Source organism: Epinephelus lanceolatus, chromosome 12, assembly GCF_041903045.1.
Source record: "Epinephelus lanceolatus isolate andai-2023 chromosome 12, ASM4190304v1, whole genome shotgun sequence".
Lineage (NCBI taxonomy): Eukaryota > Metazoa > Chordata > Actinopteri > Perciformes > Serranidae > Epinephelus > Epinephelus lanceolatus.
In genome coordinates, this window is record NC_135745.1 from 44911048 (window position 1) to 44928365 (window position 17318).

The window sequence follows — 17318 nt, forward strand, 5'->3', positions numbered from 1 at the left end:
AACCATCCAGAAAGACGGAGGGTTAAACAGCAGCAGCATTGATGGAAGAAGACGATAAAAAGGACTGAACTACAGTGAGGAAGTTAAAGGAGCTGATGGATGACAGCTTGAGGTGAACCTTGTCTGATTTAGTGTGATGAATAAATGATGGTTGATAGTAGAACTCTACGGTGACAGTCGTACCCACTAAAACAGCCACCAGGAAGCCTGTCACCCTCTGCTCCTTGACCTCCTGGATGCGGGGCTTGTCTCCGGGGGCGACGGCTTTGCTCATGACAGTGAGGGCGTTGGTATGGGTGACGGAGCGAACCGTGGCAGCTGATAACCAGGGCAAACCAAACAGCGCTGAGACTCCACCCACCACCACGATGATGAGGAGGTCAAGGTGAAAACCAGTTCCCTTCACCAGCATCCTCTCCTTCTTACTGACAATCAGCCTGACAGACAGAGGGCAGGGAAAATATTACATTAATGCTCTGCGGGTTACATCACTGTGCCCCCCTCTTAAAGAAGCCCTCTGTAGATCCCTCCATTTTAAGTAATTTTAGGCCTAGTTCTAAGCTGCTTGTTTTCATATCTAGGATTTTAGAAACAGTCGTCTCTCATCAACTGAATTCTTTTATGAACAACAGTCACATCTTTGAGAAAGTCAGATCAGGTTTCTGCTCTTAACTCAGCACTGACACTGCTCTGCTCAAGATCTCCAATGATTTACTGCTCACTGTCAACTCACGCCTTGTTTCCACTTACGTATGTGTACAGAGACGAGGCAACAGGAAGTCCATTCATTCCTATGGGAATCTCCATGATATCTGATGTGCCTGCAAATCTCCCCTCTTATATTTTGGTGTGGAATTTACCAAACATTAAAGTACGTTTGAAAAAAATGACTTTTGCTGTGGATTTTGGAGAGACCTTATGACTATGTGCTAGCTTAGCTAATTCAGTTCAATTCAATTTTATTTATAAATCCCAATATCGCAAATCACAATTTGCCTCAGAGGCTTTACAGCCAATGACATTCCTCACAGCTGATCAGGAAAAACTCCCCCCCAAAAAAAAAACCTTTAACAGGGGAAATAAAAAAATCCCTGTAAAATCCAGCTAACAGGCTGCTAACTGGCTGACGGGCTGTTTCCTTAAGATCATCATCCTGTTGATCGTGAGTTTGTCTGATTGTAAAGAAACTTGTTTACCTCATTTGAATGCTCTGTGAATCTGAGGAATGTTAAAAAAAATATTGGTCCTGTTTTAGTCCCAGTAATGTTCAAAGCTCATATCCCAAACAACTGCATGGTGAAAATCAGACAAAATCAGCCCCTCCCCCCATGGCTATAGGTGTTTCTATCCATCCATATTGAAATGCACTTCCTTGTGTTGCACACTAGAGGCACCATCCGTACCAGTCACATACGTAAGTGGAAACCAGGCGTCAGGCCTGTTCTCCATTTTCATACTCTGTGACCTCAGCTCAGCCATTGACACCACATGTCTTCATCAGCCGCCTGACAAACGTTGTTGGTATCAGTGATGTGGCTCTGGATTGGTTCATCTGTGTCCTGTCAGTCATACAGGTCCCTCTCTGTCGTGCTTGGAGATACCTGCTCCTCTCATGTGCCTCTCTTCTGTGGCGTTCCCCAGGGGTCTATCTTGGGTCCCCTCCTATTTACTATATCCATGCTACCCCTGGGGTAAATTATGGGAAACACAGTAAAGATTTATACTATTACACAATGATACACAGCTTTATGTCCTGTTAAAGCCTGGAACCACAAATGTTTTTTATGTCCTGCTTAACTGAAATGAAGAACTGGACACTCGAAAATTTCCTGCCAGTCATGCTTTTATCTCCTCCAGACTTGATTATAGCAACAAACTTTGGTGCTACATGAATAAAGTTATTATAATTATGATTTTAGGTCAGTGCCTTCGGACAGGAATCACAAAACCACAGAACAAACAGAAAGAGAGGAAGAACGTGTTGTACGCTGTGATCTGGGACTCCATGAAGATGAGGATGAAGACGAGGATGGCTGGCAGGATGCTGGCGGCCATCATCCAAACAGGAAACTGCCCGTCCGACCCCAGAGGAGAAATCAACCAACCACGCTTCTCCGGAGTGGACACTGAGAATCCGCTGGGTACGCTCAGTTTCTGTCAGCCAATAGGAAGAGAGGAATTTAACTGTGAGTCTGTCACAGTGTGTCATGTCACCACAGGACTCACTGTGAGTTAATAAAATCTGACCTGGGTGTAGGTGTCCTCCACACTGTAGTCCACAAGCACCATGATGAGGATGGCAATGGGGACTCCAAAGTCTCCAATGATCCTACGGAGCTGAAACACACAGAGCATCAGCTTATTGATCAGTGATTTGGTTTGAACCTGCAGACGCCATTCTGAAGGGCTGCTACTCAGTTGAGGGCACTCGAAACTACAGGTGTAAGGCCAAGGGGGAGAACTGGGATTGGACTTTGGACCCAAAAATGTCTCCTCAAGGTGCATCAAACATAACATTATGTATCTGTATCTCTACCTGTATCTGTACCTGTACCCATACATGTTCTTGTGTTTACTGACCCTGCCGGGGAAGAAGGAGCTGTTCTTGAACTTGCGTAGGTAGAAAGCGATGAAATACGTTCCCATCATGAGAACAAAGGACAGCAGTGCTGTGTTTGGTTCTCCAATAACCTTCCCAGTATTCCCAGCAGCTACAGTGAAGTTGCACAGAGGTCGAGACACTGTGTTGTTTCCATGGTAACAGTTTTGGAGAGGATGCTCCTGAAAGATCTGGAAAAGACCAACACAAAGAAGAAAAAGTCAGAGAAGCTCTGTTGATGTTTGTTGATACGTTTTTAATGTTCTCGAGGCATTTGTTGAATTTCCAGGGTGAAGGAAATTCAACCAAACTCTGGGGTTCAAAAATCAACCTGTCATTCATTAAAACATCACAGATGCTTCATGACCTCTGTCCTCACCTTGATCAGTTTGGCGAAGGTCTCGTAGATGAAAATGAGGGAGATGAGGAAGGAGAAGATCTCCTGAGTAAAACGGGAGACAAAGCGAACCAAGATGCTTCCCTCGAAGGCCACGGTGAGGAGAACAATGAGCACCAGCCAGAAACCGATCCACAGCCGACCCGTCAGATACTCCACCCCATTATCTTTACAAAACTACACACAGACACACACCAGGTAGGTTTCAGGTGATAGGTTAACTAACAGGAGACTTTGCTTTGCAGCAGCACTCTGGACCACTTACAGGTAATAAGAGAGAAGAGGGAATGAACCTTGTTTTCATCAGAACTGTTTTCATCAAACGCTATAAGTCAAGAATGAACCTTCAGACACTTACATTTAGCCCCTCCAGGACTTCACAGGCTGTTTGGGAGGCTGTTGCAGCCTGAAATGTCTGATTTCACAGCAGCTTTTCTAAAAAATTGCAATGCATGTTGTGAATGCTTATAGTTTTCTCACAATGAAATTGCAGGGACAGTGGAAACTGCAAAATAGTTGTTACACTGTGTCAAATTCAGAACCTTTTATTATGAGATCAATTTGTGATGGTTGGGGGTGGGCAGGTGGGGGAAAGGGGCATCACCAGCAATCAGCTGAAGGATCGTTTCCCTGAGCCACTCCCTCTGCTCTCTCTGCCCAGTTAGCACAAGCTAACACAACAGCAGCTGCTAAACATCCAACACCGAGTCCTGAGTAACCAGTCCCAACAAACTCACACCAACATCACAACGGACTTTGTTGTTAAACTCTGTAATAACCATTAGCTGTGTGATGCTAACAGTTAGCTCTGTCACTGTGTGTGTGACTCTGTCCCAGGTGTAGAGCTCCTGTTCTGCAGCAGCAGCCTCCTGATAAACAGACTGGCTGAGTGAATCAATGCGCTGCACACAGCTTTACGATAAAATAAGATTTTACCTGTTTTTATAATAAATTTGTGGTAAAGATGCAGTGGTTGGATAAAATTGCAAAGTCACGCAGAATTCACAGGCACTGGCTGAATTTGCAACATCCTGGAGGAGCTGTATGTTATAAATATTATAAATACTATAAATATTATAAATACTTACTAAATACTCATGTGTTAAAGGGGAAACATGTACAAGGCAAACAAAAGAGGACCGAAGATAGAACCCTGAGGAACACCACATATCTTTCACAGGGTTTAAGACGAGGAGGCAGAGATACCACAGTAATGGAGATGGTGCTGTTGAAATAAGATTAGGGGATAATGAATAGAGAACACAGAAACACAGAACACAGAAAATGGTTCTCTGGTGTGTTCAGTAGATTTACCAGAGTAACAGGGACTCTCTTTCTAAACAGACATGTTGCTGTTAATTGTGTCTTGGCTGATACAGGTGTGTAGGTTCTCTCTCAGGTGAGCTTACAGTGTAGAAGGCCTCTTCAAACACCAGCAGTGGTCCAGAGAATCCGATCACCAGCAGAGGCTGAGCGCCTAGCACGCTGAATATTATGCCCTGCATCGCTGTGGCAACTATCAGCTCAGACACACCAATCAGACCCTCTGTCTTCTCACCTGTGTCACAGGAGAAGAGAACATCGCCATAGATGTAATGATTGAAGAAGAGTCTGAGGATCCAGGAACCCTCTGGATCAGTCAGCTTGCAGTGATTTGAAACATCAGCCAAACCTCATCAGGTAGTTTGTTCCCATCAGACTCACCCAGAAGACCACCAAAGGTGATGGCAGGCGACAGTGCAGCAAAGTAGATGAAGATGATGGCTGCCATGCACTGAGGGTTCAGAGCATCTCGGATGTCGCTGAGGTACTGGGGGTAGCGCCGAGTCACGTCTTTGATCAGACCTCCAAAGAGACGCCCTGTGCGCCTCAGAGGCTCTTCACCTGGTTTGGAGGGAACGAGGGAGTCTGGTAGATAAGAACAGAGCTCTGTTACTGTCTGATGAAGAGCTGACATCACACCATGACATCAGAACATCAGCATATGGACTCTGGATACCACACCTAGATTTTAATTTACAAAACATGAGAGAAACATTCAGTGTTCTGCTGATGACATGCTGATTTACCTTCCTAAGAAGACGAAGTCTTCCACTAGATGTAAGCTTCAAACCGAGCTTCTGCCAAAAGGCCCTCTTTGAGTCTTTATTCTACTTTTACCCTGACTAAATGTTGCTCTAAAGTCTGTTACATAATGGTTTCAAAGAATGGCATCATGGGAAAGCTCAAACTTGGCAGCAACAAGAGCAGGTACTTTTGTAATGACATGTCGGGACATTTCTAGCTGTGTTTGTAGTGACAAAAGCAGGTATTTTAAAAAGCTCATACATTTCCATTTTTTAAACAAGACTTTCGGACATTTCCAGCCACGTTTGGCGCAACCAAGCAGGTATTTTTACCAGCAAATTGGGATATTTCCAATTGTGTTTGTAGCAACAAAAACAGGTGTTTTTAACAAGCCTTTGGGATGTTTCCAGCCATATTTGTAGTGACAAAAGCAGATTTTTTTTAACAAGAGACAGATATCTCCAGCCATGGTTTTAGAAATAAAGTGGGTATTTTTTTTTAACCTAAAAAATCTGGGACATTTCCAGTTGTGGTTGTTGCAACCAAGTAGGCATATTTTAAAGAGCTCAGACATTTTTTTTTAAAACAAGACTTTGGGACAGCCACATTTGAAGCAACCATGCTGGTATTTTTTACCAACATGTCAGGAAATTTCTAATTGTGACAAAAGAGCAGCAGCAACAAAAGCAGATATTTTTTAACAAGAATCTGGGACATTTTCTGCCCTGTTTGCAGTAGCATAAGCAGGTACTATTTAAGGAAAGGTCAGGATATATACAGCTGCATTTACAGCAACAAAAGCAGGTAAGAAGTCAGGATACAGTTACAATGTTGATTCAGCAACACACAGAGGCTCAGAGACTATGACTGGGACACTGGATGACATACTCAGCTGAGAGCACTGATAGAAAGGTATGTTAGTAAAAATGGAGAAAAACCCCAAAATACGCAGAGTTTGAACCTCCTCCCAGGCAGTGTTTGACAGTAAACAGCTTAGTGTTAAACTCTCAACTCATAAAGATGCAAGCAATAATTTTTGGACAAATTTAAGACGTTAAAGTGGACACTTTCCTGTATGGTAGCGTTTCCTGGTGGTTGAGATGCTGTTCATATAACCTCGATTTAGTTCATTTATCAGATGTCATCTCTGATCTCTCTCATTTCCTGCTAACGATTCTCTGTCTCTCATCTCATAAAAGCTAAAAAACCCAAAAACAAACTTTGCAACAAAATATCATCGATACCAAAGGAGTACCGATTAAAAAGGATCGCCTAACTGACCTTCATCCTGCTGAATGCTGGGCTGTTTCTCCTGCAGTTTGCCGCTCTGCTCCTCCCTCTTTCGCAGCATTTCTCGTTGGAAGCGAGCGACTGAGTGGAGCAGTTCATCACCGCCGACGTCGGAGGGAGGGATGACGATACTACAGTCCAAAAACCGGTTGATGGCTGTCAGCAGGTCCTGGCGGTCGTCAGCCTGGTATGCCGCCTCGTGGAAGTGCTGAGGAAGCAGACGAAGGTAGAGATGAGCTATTGTGTGGCGCCCTCTGGTGGTCGTATCCAAACAGAGACACACAGTTTTAACACTTGAGGGACTCACCTTGTCTGACATCAGCGTGGAGATTGAGCGTCCGATCTGGTGGTAGTCGATGTTGGCTGTAGGCGGGCCCAGCAGGAGAAAGAGGAACCTAACTGGGACAGGAACCTCCAGGACGGACTCCAGCAGGACCGCCTCCTGCAGCCGCACAAACGCCATGGAAGGCTGCTCCAGGAAGTCCACGCTGCCTGCAGACACAGCAGAGGGACACAATGAACCCACTGAAGCTCACAAACTACAGACTGACACAGGGATGAAGGTGATGATGTGACGCGTACCCACGAGGACGACGGTGGCCTCGGCTCTCTCGGGAATCTTCTCCATCAGCTTCACTTCATGTTTGGATCTGGAGTGACCGATGGGCGGGGCGTCTTTCTGAACACAAGTACACACATCAGATTAATGGACGTCCTGACACTCACATGACTTCTCCTCCCATACTGCTACACTGACGACACTCTGCTGTTCTTACATAGTGTTTGTCTGACAGGTGTCTCACAATGGGTGTAGAGGCACTACCCAGAGCTCCACCTGGACAAGACTGAGCAGGTGTGAGGAGGAGGATGCCTCATCAATCACCACTGACAATAATGTGGTGGTGCCAACCTGCACAATGAAACAAAAATCCCTTTCAAACACCTACATTAATCTTTAATTTACCCCCAAAACACACAACAAACACCTTCTTTTGAAAAGCCCTTAATGAATACACAAAGCAGATTTTAAGGGCTTTATGATTTCCCCCTTAGTTTCCACATGAATGTGAAATACTTAACGAATCCATGAGTGATAAGTTTAAGGTGTTTTTAAGGTTCAGAGTTTGGGGATTTTAATTTCTATTCAGAATTCAGACATTTAACAGCTTTACCAGATTTGGGACAAATTTATGGAAACAGTCTGGGACCGGATTTAAAATTTGAGGTAAAGGGATAAATTAAGGGATGACGTGTTAGTTAGTCACTTAACCCTGAAAGCTTGTAGCTCATTTATAATGTTTGGTTGAAGGACGCACTCAGAGTCTGGTGGCATTAAATCTAAATGAAAATGACATGAACTTCAGATTGTTCTCAGACTTTAACAGGCGACAGGTTTCTTTGTACCTTGTTCTTCTCTCCGTCAGCCTCTTTGTGATTGGTCTGAATGACGGAGGGCTCTGATTGGCCATTGTGTTTGTCCATCAGGGCAGCCATGTTGGCTGCAGAGATGTTCTTGCTGAACAAGCTGTGATCTTTCTCATCGCTGGGGTGACTGATAAACAAACAAACAAAACTATATTAATGAAAGAAATGTTCCTGTCGCTTTTGTGAGCTGCAGTGAATGGATGAATGATCGGGTGGATTATTAAATAACTGGATGGACGGATGAATCATCAGGTGGATAAATGAATCACTGGATGGATGAATCATTGAATGGATGAATCATTAGATGGAAGAATGAATCATTAGATGGATGGCTAGATTACTGAGTGAATGTATGAATCACTGGATGGATAAATCATTAAATGGATGAATCAGTGGATAATGAATCACCAAATGGATGAGTCATTGGATGGATGGATGGATGGATGAATGGATGGATGGATGGATGGATCATGGACATAAACCTGTGTTTGAGCAGCAGAGCTCGGAGGACGTTAGCTCGGTCTTCAGCTTTGATCTGATCTGAGATCACCATCTGCTCCACCACCTGCTGAGCGATTCCTGGCAGAGTCCTCTGCTTCAGATCCAGGAGCACTGCCCCTGAAAACACAACACCATGACATCACACACTTACATAATCATTTTCTCATGTAAAGAACGGTGTGCCTCAAGGGTCAGTTTGAGGACCAGTTGTATTTTTGATTGCTGTTTTTCACTGTATGCTGACTACACTCTACACTGTTCTCTGTAACATATCTCTACACTGCCCTCGATATTCTGCAGATGATTAAAGACAACATCCAGACCACATCAGTCCACTGGTTTACAGGACGTCCATCATGCAGACGTCTGAGGATACAGGACTTTTCCCTTAACTTACAAAACCTCCTCTGTTGTCTCCAGTGGATCCTTCCAGTCAGATGAATGAGTGAATTGTAACATATGGGAGAGAAACCCAACATGAAAGCATCCCTTAATTTTTCCCTTAAAAACATTGTTCATTCTTCAGTTAAGGTGAAAACCCAGAGATGGTTGTCATGTTACTAGATAAACATTAAGGATTTTTCCCCCTATGAGAAAACCCTTAAACTGTGACAATAATCATTCAAAAACCAATGTGCTATAATCCAATACTTCATCCACTGATTAACCTTTAACTCAGGGCGGACCCCTGAATTTACACCTTAAATAGACAAATTATGGCCATTTAGGTATAGATTAAGGCATGTTAGTCACTCCTGTCCTTAATATACTTCAGTCCATGAATGTTTCCATGAATCAGTCCTAAATCAAGTTACCCTGTTAAAATATTGAATAAGAATTAAAATAAAATCTTATAATTAACATCTCAAAAATATTGAAACTAAAATCCCTGAACCTTAAAAATATCTTAAAGGCTCTCTAAGTCTTCCTAAGCTTGAAAAGTTTTGTCACATACAGCAAACATCTCCTCACGATCCGCTAGCTACATGTCCTCTGAATATGCTGTGAAAAAGTCTGGTCTCTGTAGGCAGCCCAGGCTCCACACATGGCAACAAAAACATCTGGGTCCAGGCTGCACCAACCAGCCAGCGCCAGACCAGTGAAAGCGAGCACACACACATGAAGGTGGTGCCCAGAGAGGCAGTCAGAGTTCAAATGAGGTTTTTCCAAACAACTTTAGCTCTAGCTCTGTTGTGTTTGATAACATTGTTGAACGTAAACAGAAGTGACACCCAACGGTGCTTAGCGTGCCTTTAACTCACCATTCATTGATTGCTGTCAAATATTTCACATTCATTTGGAAAGTCATTAAATCCTTAAAATCTGTTGATTAAAGACTTCTCAAATTAAGATGTTTTTAAGGGAATTAGATTTTCAAATTAAAACAAAATGAAAGAGTTTTGACCACACAGACACTGATTTAGATAAAGATGCCTGTGTGTTTTAAGGGGAAATTAAAGGTGAATTAATGGGATTTTTAAGGGGAGTTTAACCTGTGGTTGTGTGCAGTGTAAGTGTTTGTTCACCGGGGGCAGCAGAGAGCCTCCTTACCGTGGGAGATGGTTTTTCGGAGCTCCAGCAGGGAGCGGAAGGACAGGGAGGCGACGTGAGGTCTCCCCCAGCGCTCCGTCTCCTCCTCCACCTCCTCCTCAAACTTGATCCAACGAGCCGTCTCCCTCCACTGCAGCTCCTGGTTCCTGTCGATCACCAGCTCGTTCAGCTCCACAAACACCTGGACACACACACAAACTCGTTTCTGTCACTTATGGGGACATGTAACGACTCACTTCATTCCCAGGACACTTTCCACAACCTTTACCATCACCACCACAGCTCAGATTCCTCAGCACTTATCTTTACTCAGAGCACTCATATATTTGCATTTTAATAAAGTTAACTCTTGTTCTATATTTATATTTTTTATATATTTAAAGTTATTCTAACATTTCTCTCTGTTGCTGCTGAGCGAGTGGACCAAATTAATTTTAACCCTTCGAGACCCACACAGACGTATTTCTGTCTTTTAAGGGGGAACAGCAGGTCGACAGAAGATAACACGCAGACGTGCTTTACATCATCTGAAAGTTCAGAACCTGAAGATTAATTGGAGATTCAGCTCAGAGCTGTGTGTTGAGTTTTCTAGTCATAAATCTGTAATAAATATTGTGTTTGGTCAGACGCCTGTTTGAATTTTTAAAGTCTAACAGTGCACAGAGGCTGAGAACATTATGATGGAAGTCAGTGACGGACATGTTCCTGACCAGTTAAGTTGGAGAAGGAGATAGTCATGTGCTCGAGGACCGTCTTTATCATATGATACTCAAAAAAAAAACGCAGGTGCTCTTGAAGAAAAGGGTCAGCACATGGGAAGAAAAATAAAGTTCAGACACTAATGCGTGGAGCAGGAACAGATGCATTTCATTTAAGTTAAACAGCCTTTATTCCAAAACATGGCTCCTTACATTAAAACACCGACTGGATTCAACCCTAAGGTCTTTGTCAGGGTTGTTTGTTTGTATTTTTGCCCCCTGACACTTACAGACTCAGCACAGTGAAAACATGTATTTTATTCTTTAATATCTGAAGTATTAACTTTAGCACATTTATATTTCTGTTTTTTTTTAATTTATACTTACATAGTTCTATCTCATACTCTTATTCTTATAATTCTCTGTTCTTTACATCACAGTGACTGTAATGAATCACAGTTTCCCTTCAGTGATCAATAAAGTTTTTCTGATTCTGAACCTGTTTTCATTCACATATCTTGAGGTCAGAGGTCAAGGGACCCCTGTGAAAGTGGCCATACTGTCCAAAATTTAAAAGGGGGTCTGACCAACAAACCTTTAAACCTACAGAGACCAGAGCATCCTCACACTGAGACAAACACACACTGAGTAGACACATGAACCACGTCCACGTCAGGCTCAATCCAGATTAACAAAGACAGAACCAGGTCACATTAACCAGTTCTAACTGAGGTAAAGTCAAAATACAATGATCCAGTTTTCATTCTGTTTTTCTTTCTGTCACAGATCCAACAAACCCAGCTCCCACACCGAGCTCCGTTCATACTGAACCTCAACATGAAACCTCACAGACAAATTCAATCAGGCTGAATCCCACAGTGCCATAAAACAGGACCGAACCAGACTGAGGTCGACCCAGAGGTGAAACCAGGCCGAGCACACGTACGCTTCTCTCAATCTGACAAAAATAATTAAAATGAAAATACAGATTTCAGGATGAACTGTCAGAAATTAAACTGAGTGATTTGGTTTAACCAGAACCAACTGGGCTGAACGTGGAAACAAGACAAAATTAAACTGAGTAAAGAAAAACAAACCCAGACTGAAGCAGGACGAATCTGTGTGTACCTTACTGTGTCCACTCCTCAGGTCCAAACCCACCATCCTGGAGACCACAACTAACTGAGCCCCCAGAGACTCTCACCTCTGAGGTTACCTCCCTCTACCTGTCTGACTCTACCTGTCTGAATCTACCTGTCTGAATCTACCTGTCTGACTCTACCTGTCTGAATCTACCTGTCTGAATCTACCTGTCTGAATCTACCTGTCTGACTCTACCTGTCTGAATCTACCTGTCTGACTCTACCTGTCTGACTCTACCTGTCTGAATCTACCTGTCTGACTCTACCTGTCTGAATCTACCTGTCTGGCTCTACCTTTCTGACTCTACCTGTCTGAATCTACCTGTCTGAATCTACCTGTCTGACTCTACCTGTCTGACTCTACCTGTCTGGCTCTACCTTTCTGACTCTACCTGTCTGACTCTACCTGTCTGAATCTACCTGTCTGAATCTACCTGTCTGGCTCTACCTGTCTGAATCTACCTGTCTGAATCTACCTGTCTGACTCTACCTGTCTGAATCTACCTGTCTGACTCTACCTGTCTGACTCTACCTGTCTGGCTCTACCTATCTGGCTCTACCTGTCTGAATCTACCTGTCTGACTCTACCTGTCTGAATCTACCTGTCTGAATCTACCTGTCTGACTCTACCTGTCTGAATCTACCTGTCTGGCTCTACCTTTCTGACTCTACCTGTCTGACTCTACCTGTCTGGCTCTACCTGTGTGAATCTTCCTGTCTGAATCTACCTGTCTGAATCTACCTGTCTGACTCTACCTGTCTGACTCTACCTGTCTGAATCTACCTGTCTGACTCTACCTGTCTGGCTCTACCTGTCTGAATCTACCTGTCTGACTCTACCTGTCTGGCTCTACCTGTCTGGCTCTACCTTTCTGACTCTACCTGTCTGACTCTACCTGTCTGAATCTACCTGTCTGAATCTACCTGTCTGACTCTACCTGTCTGACTCTACCTGTCTGGCTCTACCTGTCTGAATCTACCTGTCTGACTCTACCTGTCTGGCTCTACCTTTCTGACTCTACCTGTCTGAATCTACCTGTCTGAATCTACCTGTCTGGCTCTACCTGTCTGACTCTACCTGTCTGAATCTACCTGTCTGGCTCTACCTGTCTGAATCTACCTGTCTGGCTCTACCTGTCTGACTCTACCTGTCTGAATCTACCTGTCTGGCTCTACCTGTCTGGCTCTACCTGTCTGAATCTACCTGTCTGACTCTACCTGTCTGACTCTACCTGTCTGGCTCTACCTGTCTGGCTCTACCTGTCTGAATCTACCTGTCTGACTCTACCTGTCTGACTCTACCTGTCTGAATCTACCTTTCTGACTCTACCTGTCTGAATCTACCTGTCTGAATCTACCTGTCTGGCTCTACCTGTCTGACTCTACCTGTCTGACTCTACCTGTCTGAATCTACCTGTCTGACTCTACCTGTCTGACTCTACCTGTCTGAATCTACCTGTCTGACTCTACCTGTCTGGCTCTACCTGTCTGACTCTACCTGTCTGAATCTACCTGTCTGGCTCTACCTGTCTGGCTCTACCTGTCTGAATCTACCTGTCTGACTCTACCTGTCTGACTCTACCTGTCTGACTCTACCTGTCTGAATCTACCTGTCTGAATCTTCCTGTCTGAATCTACCTGTCTGAATCTACCTGTCTGACTCTACCTGTCTGACTCTACCTGTCTGAATCTACCTGTCTGACTCTACCTGTCTGGCTCTACCTGTCTGGCTCTACCTGTCTGAATCTACCTGTCTGACTCTACCTGTCTGACTCTACCTGTCTGGCTCTACCTGTCTGGCTCTACCTGTCTGAATCTACCTGTCTGACTCTACCTGTCTGGCTCTACCTTTCTGACTCTACCTGTCTGAATCTACCTGTCTGAATCTACCTGTCTGAATCTACCTGTCTGACTCTACCTGTCTGACTCTACCTGTCTGGCTCTACCTATCTGGCTCTACCTGTCTGAATCTACCTGTCTGAATCTACCTGTCTGACTCTACCTGTCTGAATCTACCTGTCTGACTCTACCTGTCTGAATCTACCTGTCTGGCTCTACCTGTCTGACTCTACCTGTCTGACTCTACCTGTCTGGCTCTACCTTTCTGACTCTACCTGTCTGACTCTACCTGTCTGGCTCTACCTGTGTGAATCTTCCTGTCTGAATCTACCTGTCTGGCTCTACCTGTCTGACTCTACCTGTGTGAATCTACCTGTCTGGCTCTACCTGTGTGAATCTTCCTGTCTGAATCTACCTGTCTGACTCTACCTGTCTGGCTCTACCTGTGTGAATCTTCCTGTCTGAATCTACCTGTCTGGCTCTACCTGTCTGACTCTACCTGTGTGAATCTACCTGTCTGGCTCTACCTGTGTGAATCTTCCTGTCTGAATCTACCTGTCTGACTCTACCTGTCTGAATCTACCTGTCTGACTCTACCTGTCTGAATCTACCTGTCTGGCTCTACCTGTCTGAATCTACCTGTCTGACTCTACCTGTCTGACTCTGTCTCTCTCATTAAGTCCAGTTTGTCACCAGTTGACAACATGTTACATGTAACATTGAGCATGACGTCATGCTCCGCTCAGTGGGCTGCTGCTGTAACACTGAACACCTCTGAGTTAAACTGACGTCTAAACACTGTGAATTGTTGAACCGTCAGCATGTGTGAGCACCTCATGAGGGGTGCGGTCCGGCTGCAGGTGCTGCAGGTGCTGCAGGTGCTGCAGGTGTGGCTGTGTTCGACCGCTGATCTGATCTTTGGTGACGTGGACAATCGGCCCTCTGGAGCTCCGCCTCACCAGGTGACGCCGCACCGCAGGAACATCGTCCAGCCGGTGACCTGAGGGGGCAGAGCATGAGGGTGGGATGGAGTTAGAGGTCAGAGGTTAAAACCTGACACACACACACACACACACACACACACACACACACACACACACAGAGTCTCTGTGGTCTCATGGGAACTTTCTGCAGTCTAACTGAGTTTCAGGCTTGACTGAACTTCAGTGAAGAATCTGTAAGATGAGATTGTCTGAATTATCCAATCAGCTTTCTCTCTCTCTCTCTCTCTCTCTCTCTCACACACACACACACACACACACACACACACACACACACACACATACACAGGTGCAGTAATCAGCAGGTGAGTCTCAGGTTTCTGTGAACATTAGATTTTCTCTGAAAGAGGACGTTTTCACATCTTTTCTTTGTTTCCTGGAAACATCAACACAAGCAGCCAATCATGTTCCAGCACTCAGAGTCAGCTGACCGGCGCCCTCTACCTGGCTTGTCTTTTGTATATGTGTTGTTATTTATATGTGTGTGTATGTGTACATGAACTTGTAGGGATTTATGCATGTTTGTACATGTACACTGTTTCACATTGGTCTTTTGTATTGTAATGTGCTGACCGTGTTTTTATGTTTATTGTTTGGGGACTGCGGATGAAATTTAGCATGCATGCTAACTCCGGCATATTTACATTACATCATGTATGTACTGTTCATTAATATGCACTGTCCCGCGAAATAAACCAGTAAATGTAAATGAAATGTGGTGAACCAAGCTTCAACATCCTGCCGTGAATCACAGTGTGAACCAGAACATTCTCAACTCAAACACATCAAATACCATCACTTTGTCAGTTTATCACAAAACATCCAACACATAAAGGAAGACTTCATCCTTCAGTTTATCACAAACATCGACACATAAAGGAAGACTTCATCCTTCAGTTTATCACAAACATCAACACATAAAGGAACACTTCATCCTTCAGTTTATCACAAACATCAACACATAAAGGAAGACTTCATCCTTCAGTTTATCACAAACATCAACACATAAAGGAAGACTTCATCCTTCAGTTTATCACAAACATCAACACATAAAGGAACACTTCATCCTTCAATTTATCACAAACATCAACACATAAAGGAAGACTTCATCCTTCAGTTCATCACAAACATCCAACACATAAAGGAAGACTTCATCCTTCAGTTTATCACAAACATCGACACATAAAGGAAGACTTCATCCTTCAGTTTATCACAAACATCAACACATAAAGGAAGACTTCATCCTTCAGTTTATCACAAACATCAACACATAAAGGAACACTTCATCCTTCAGTTTATCACAAACATCAACACATAAAGGAAGACTTCATCCTTCAGTTTATCACAAACATCAACACATAAAGGAAGACTTCATCCTTCAGTTTATCACAAACATCAACACATAAAGGAAGACTTCATCCTTCAGTTTATCACAAACATCAACACATAAAGGAACACTTCATCCTTCAGTTTATCACAAACATCCACACATAAAGGAACACTTCATCCTTCAGTTTATCACAAACATCGACACATAAAGGAAGACTTCATCCTTCAGTTTATCACAAACATCGACACATAAAGGAAGACTTCATCCTTCAGTTTATCACAAACATCAACACATAAAGGAAGACTTCATCCTTCAGTTTATCACAAACATCAACACATAAAGGAAGACTTCATCCTTCAGTTTATCACAAACATCAACACATAAAGGAAGACTTCATCCTTCAGTTTATCACAAACATCAACACATAAAGGAAGACTTCATCCTTCAGTTTATCACAAACATCCACACATAAAGGAAGACTTCATCCTTCAGTTTATCACAAACATCGACACATAAAGGAAGACTTCATCCTTCAGTTTATCACAAACATCCACACATAAAGGAAGACTTCATCCTTCAGTTTATCACAAACATCCAACACATAAAGGAAGACTTCATCCTTCAGTTTATCACAAACATCGACACATAAAGGAAGACTTCATCCTTCAGTTTATCACAAACATCCACACATAAAGGAAGACTTCATCCTTCAGTTTATCACAAACATCCAACACATAAAGGAAGACTTCATCCTTCAGTTTATCACAAACATCCAACACATAAAGGAAGACTTCATCCTTCAGTTTATCACAAACATCGACACATAAAGGAAGACTTCATCCTTCAGTTTATCACAAACATCAACACATAAAGGAAGACTTCATCCTTCAGTTTATCACAAACATCCAACACATAAAGGAAGACTTCATCCTTCAGTTTATCACAAACATCCAACACATAAAGGAACACTTCATCCTTCAGTTTATCACAAACATCCACACATAAAGGAAGACTTCATCCTTCAGTTTATCACAAACATCGACACATAAAGGAAGACTTCATCCTTCAGTTTATCACAAACATCCACACATAAAGGAAGACTTCATCCTTCAGTTTATCACAAACATCGACACATAAAGGAAGACTTCATCCTTCAGTTTATCACAAACATCCACACATAAAGGAACACTTCATCCTTCAGTTTATCACAAACATCCACACATAAAGGAACACTTCATCCTTCAGTTTATCACAAACATCAACACATAAAGGAACACTTCATCCTTCAGTTTATCACAAACATCAACACATAAAGGAACACTTCATCCTTCAGTTTATCACAAACATCAACACATAAAGGAAGACTTCATCCTTCAGTTTATCACAAACATCCACACATAAAGGAAGACTTCATCCTTCAGTTTATCACAAACATCCACACATAAAGGAAGACTTCATCCTTCAGTTTATCACAAACA

The 17318-nt window shown here is 43.2% G+C and overlaps 1 protein-coding gene across 2 annotated transcripts in view; it reads right to left on the bottom strand.

Moving 5' to 3' along the window:
• slc4a2a (solute carrier family 4 member 2a) overlaps nt 1-17318 on the bottom strand; it is a 30412-nt gene that overhangs the window by 3457 nt on the left and 9637 nt on the right. The window contains exons 5-18 of one of the 2 annotated variants that reach the window (XM_078173466.1): nt 14343-14509; nt 9831-10011; nt 8261-8396; nt 7758-7905; nt 6936-7032; nt 6661-6845; nt 6345-6561; nt 4701-4904; nt 4406-4554; nt 2979-3173; nt 2581-2790; nt 2248-2337; nt 1988-2154; nt 184-437 (exon numbers count right to left, since the gene is read on the bottom strand). In XM_078173466.1, the coding sequence (XP_078029592.1) occupies nt 184-437; nt 1988-2154; nt 2248-2337; nt 2581-2790; nt 2979-3173; nt 4406-4554; nt 4701-4904; nt 6345-6561; nt 6661-6845; nt 6936-7032; nt 7758-7905; nt 8261-8396; nt 9831-10011; nt 14343-14509 (2400 nt within the window). Of the gene's footprint in view, nt 1-183; nt 438-1987; nt 2155-2247; nt 2338-2580; nt 2791-2978; nt 3174-4405; nt 4555-4700; nt 4905-6344; nt 6562-6660; nt 6846-6935; nt 7033-7757; nt 7906-8260; nt 8397-9830; nt 10012-11656; nt 11719-14342; nt 14510-17318 lie in introns of those variants that run through there. The other variant, XM_033651535.2, reaches the window with a different exon arrangement.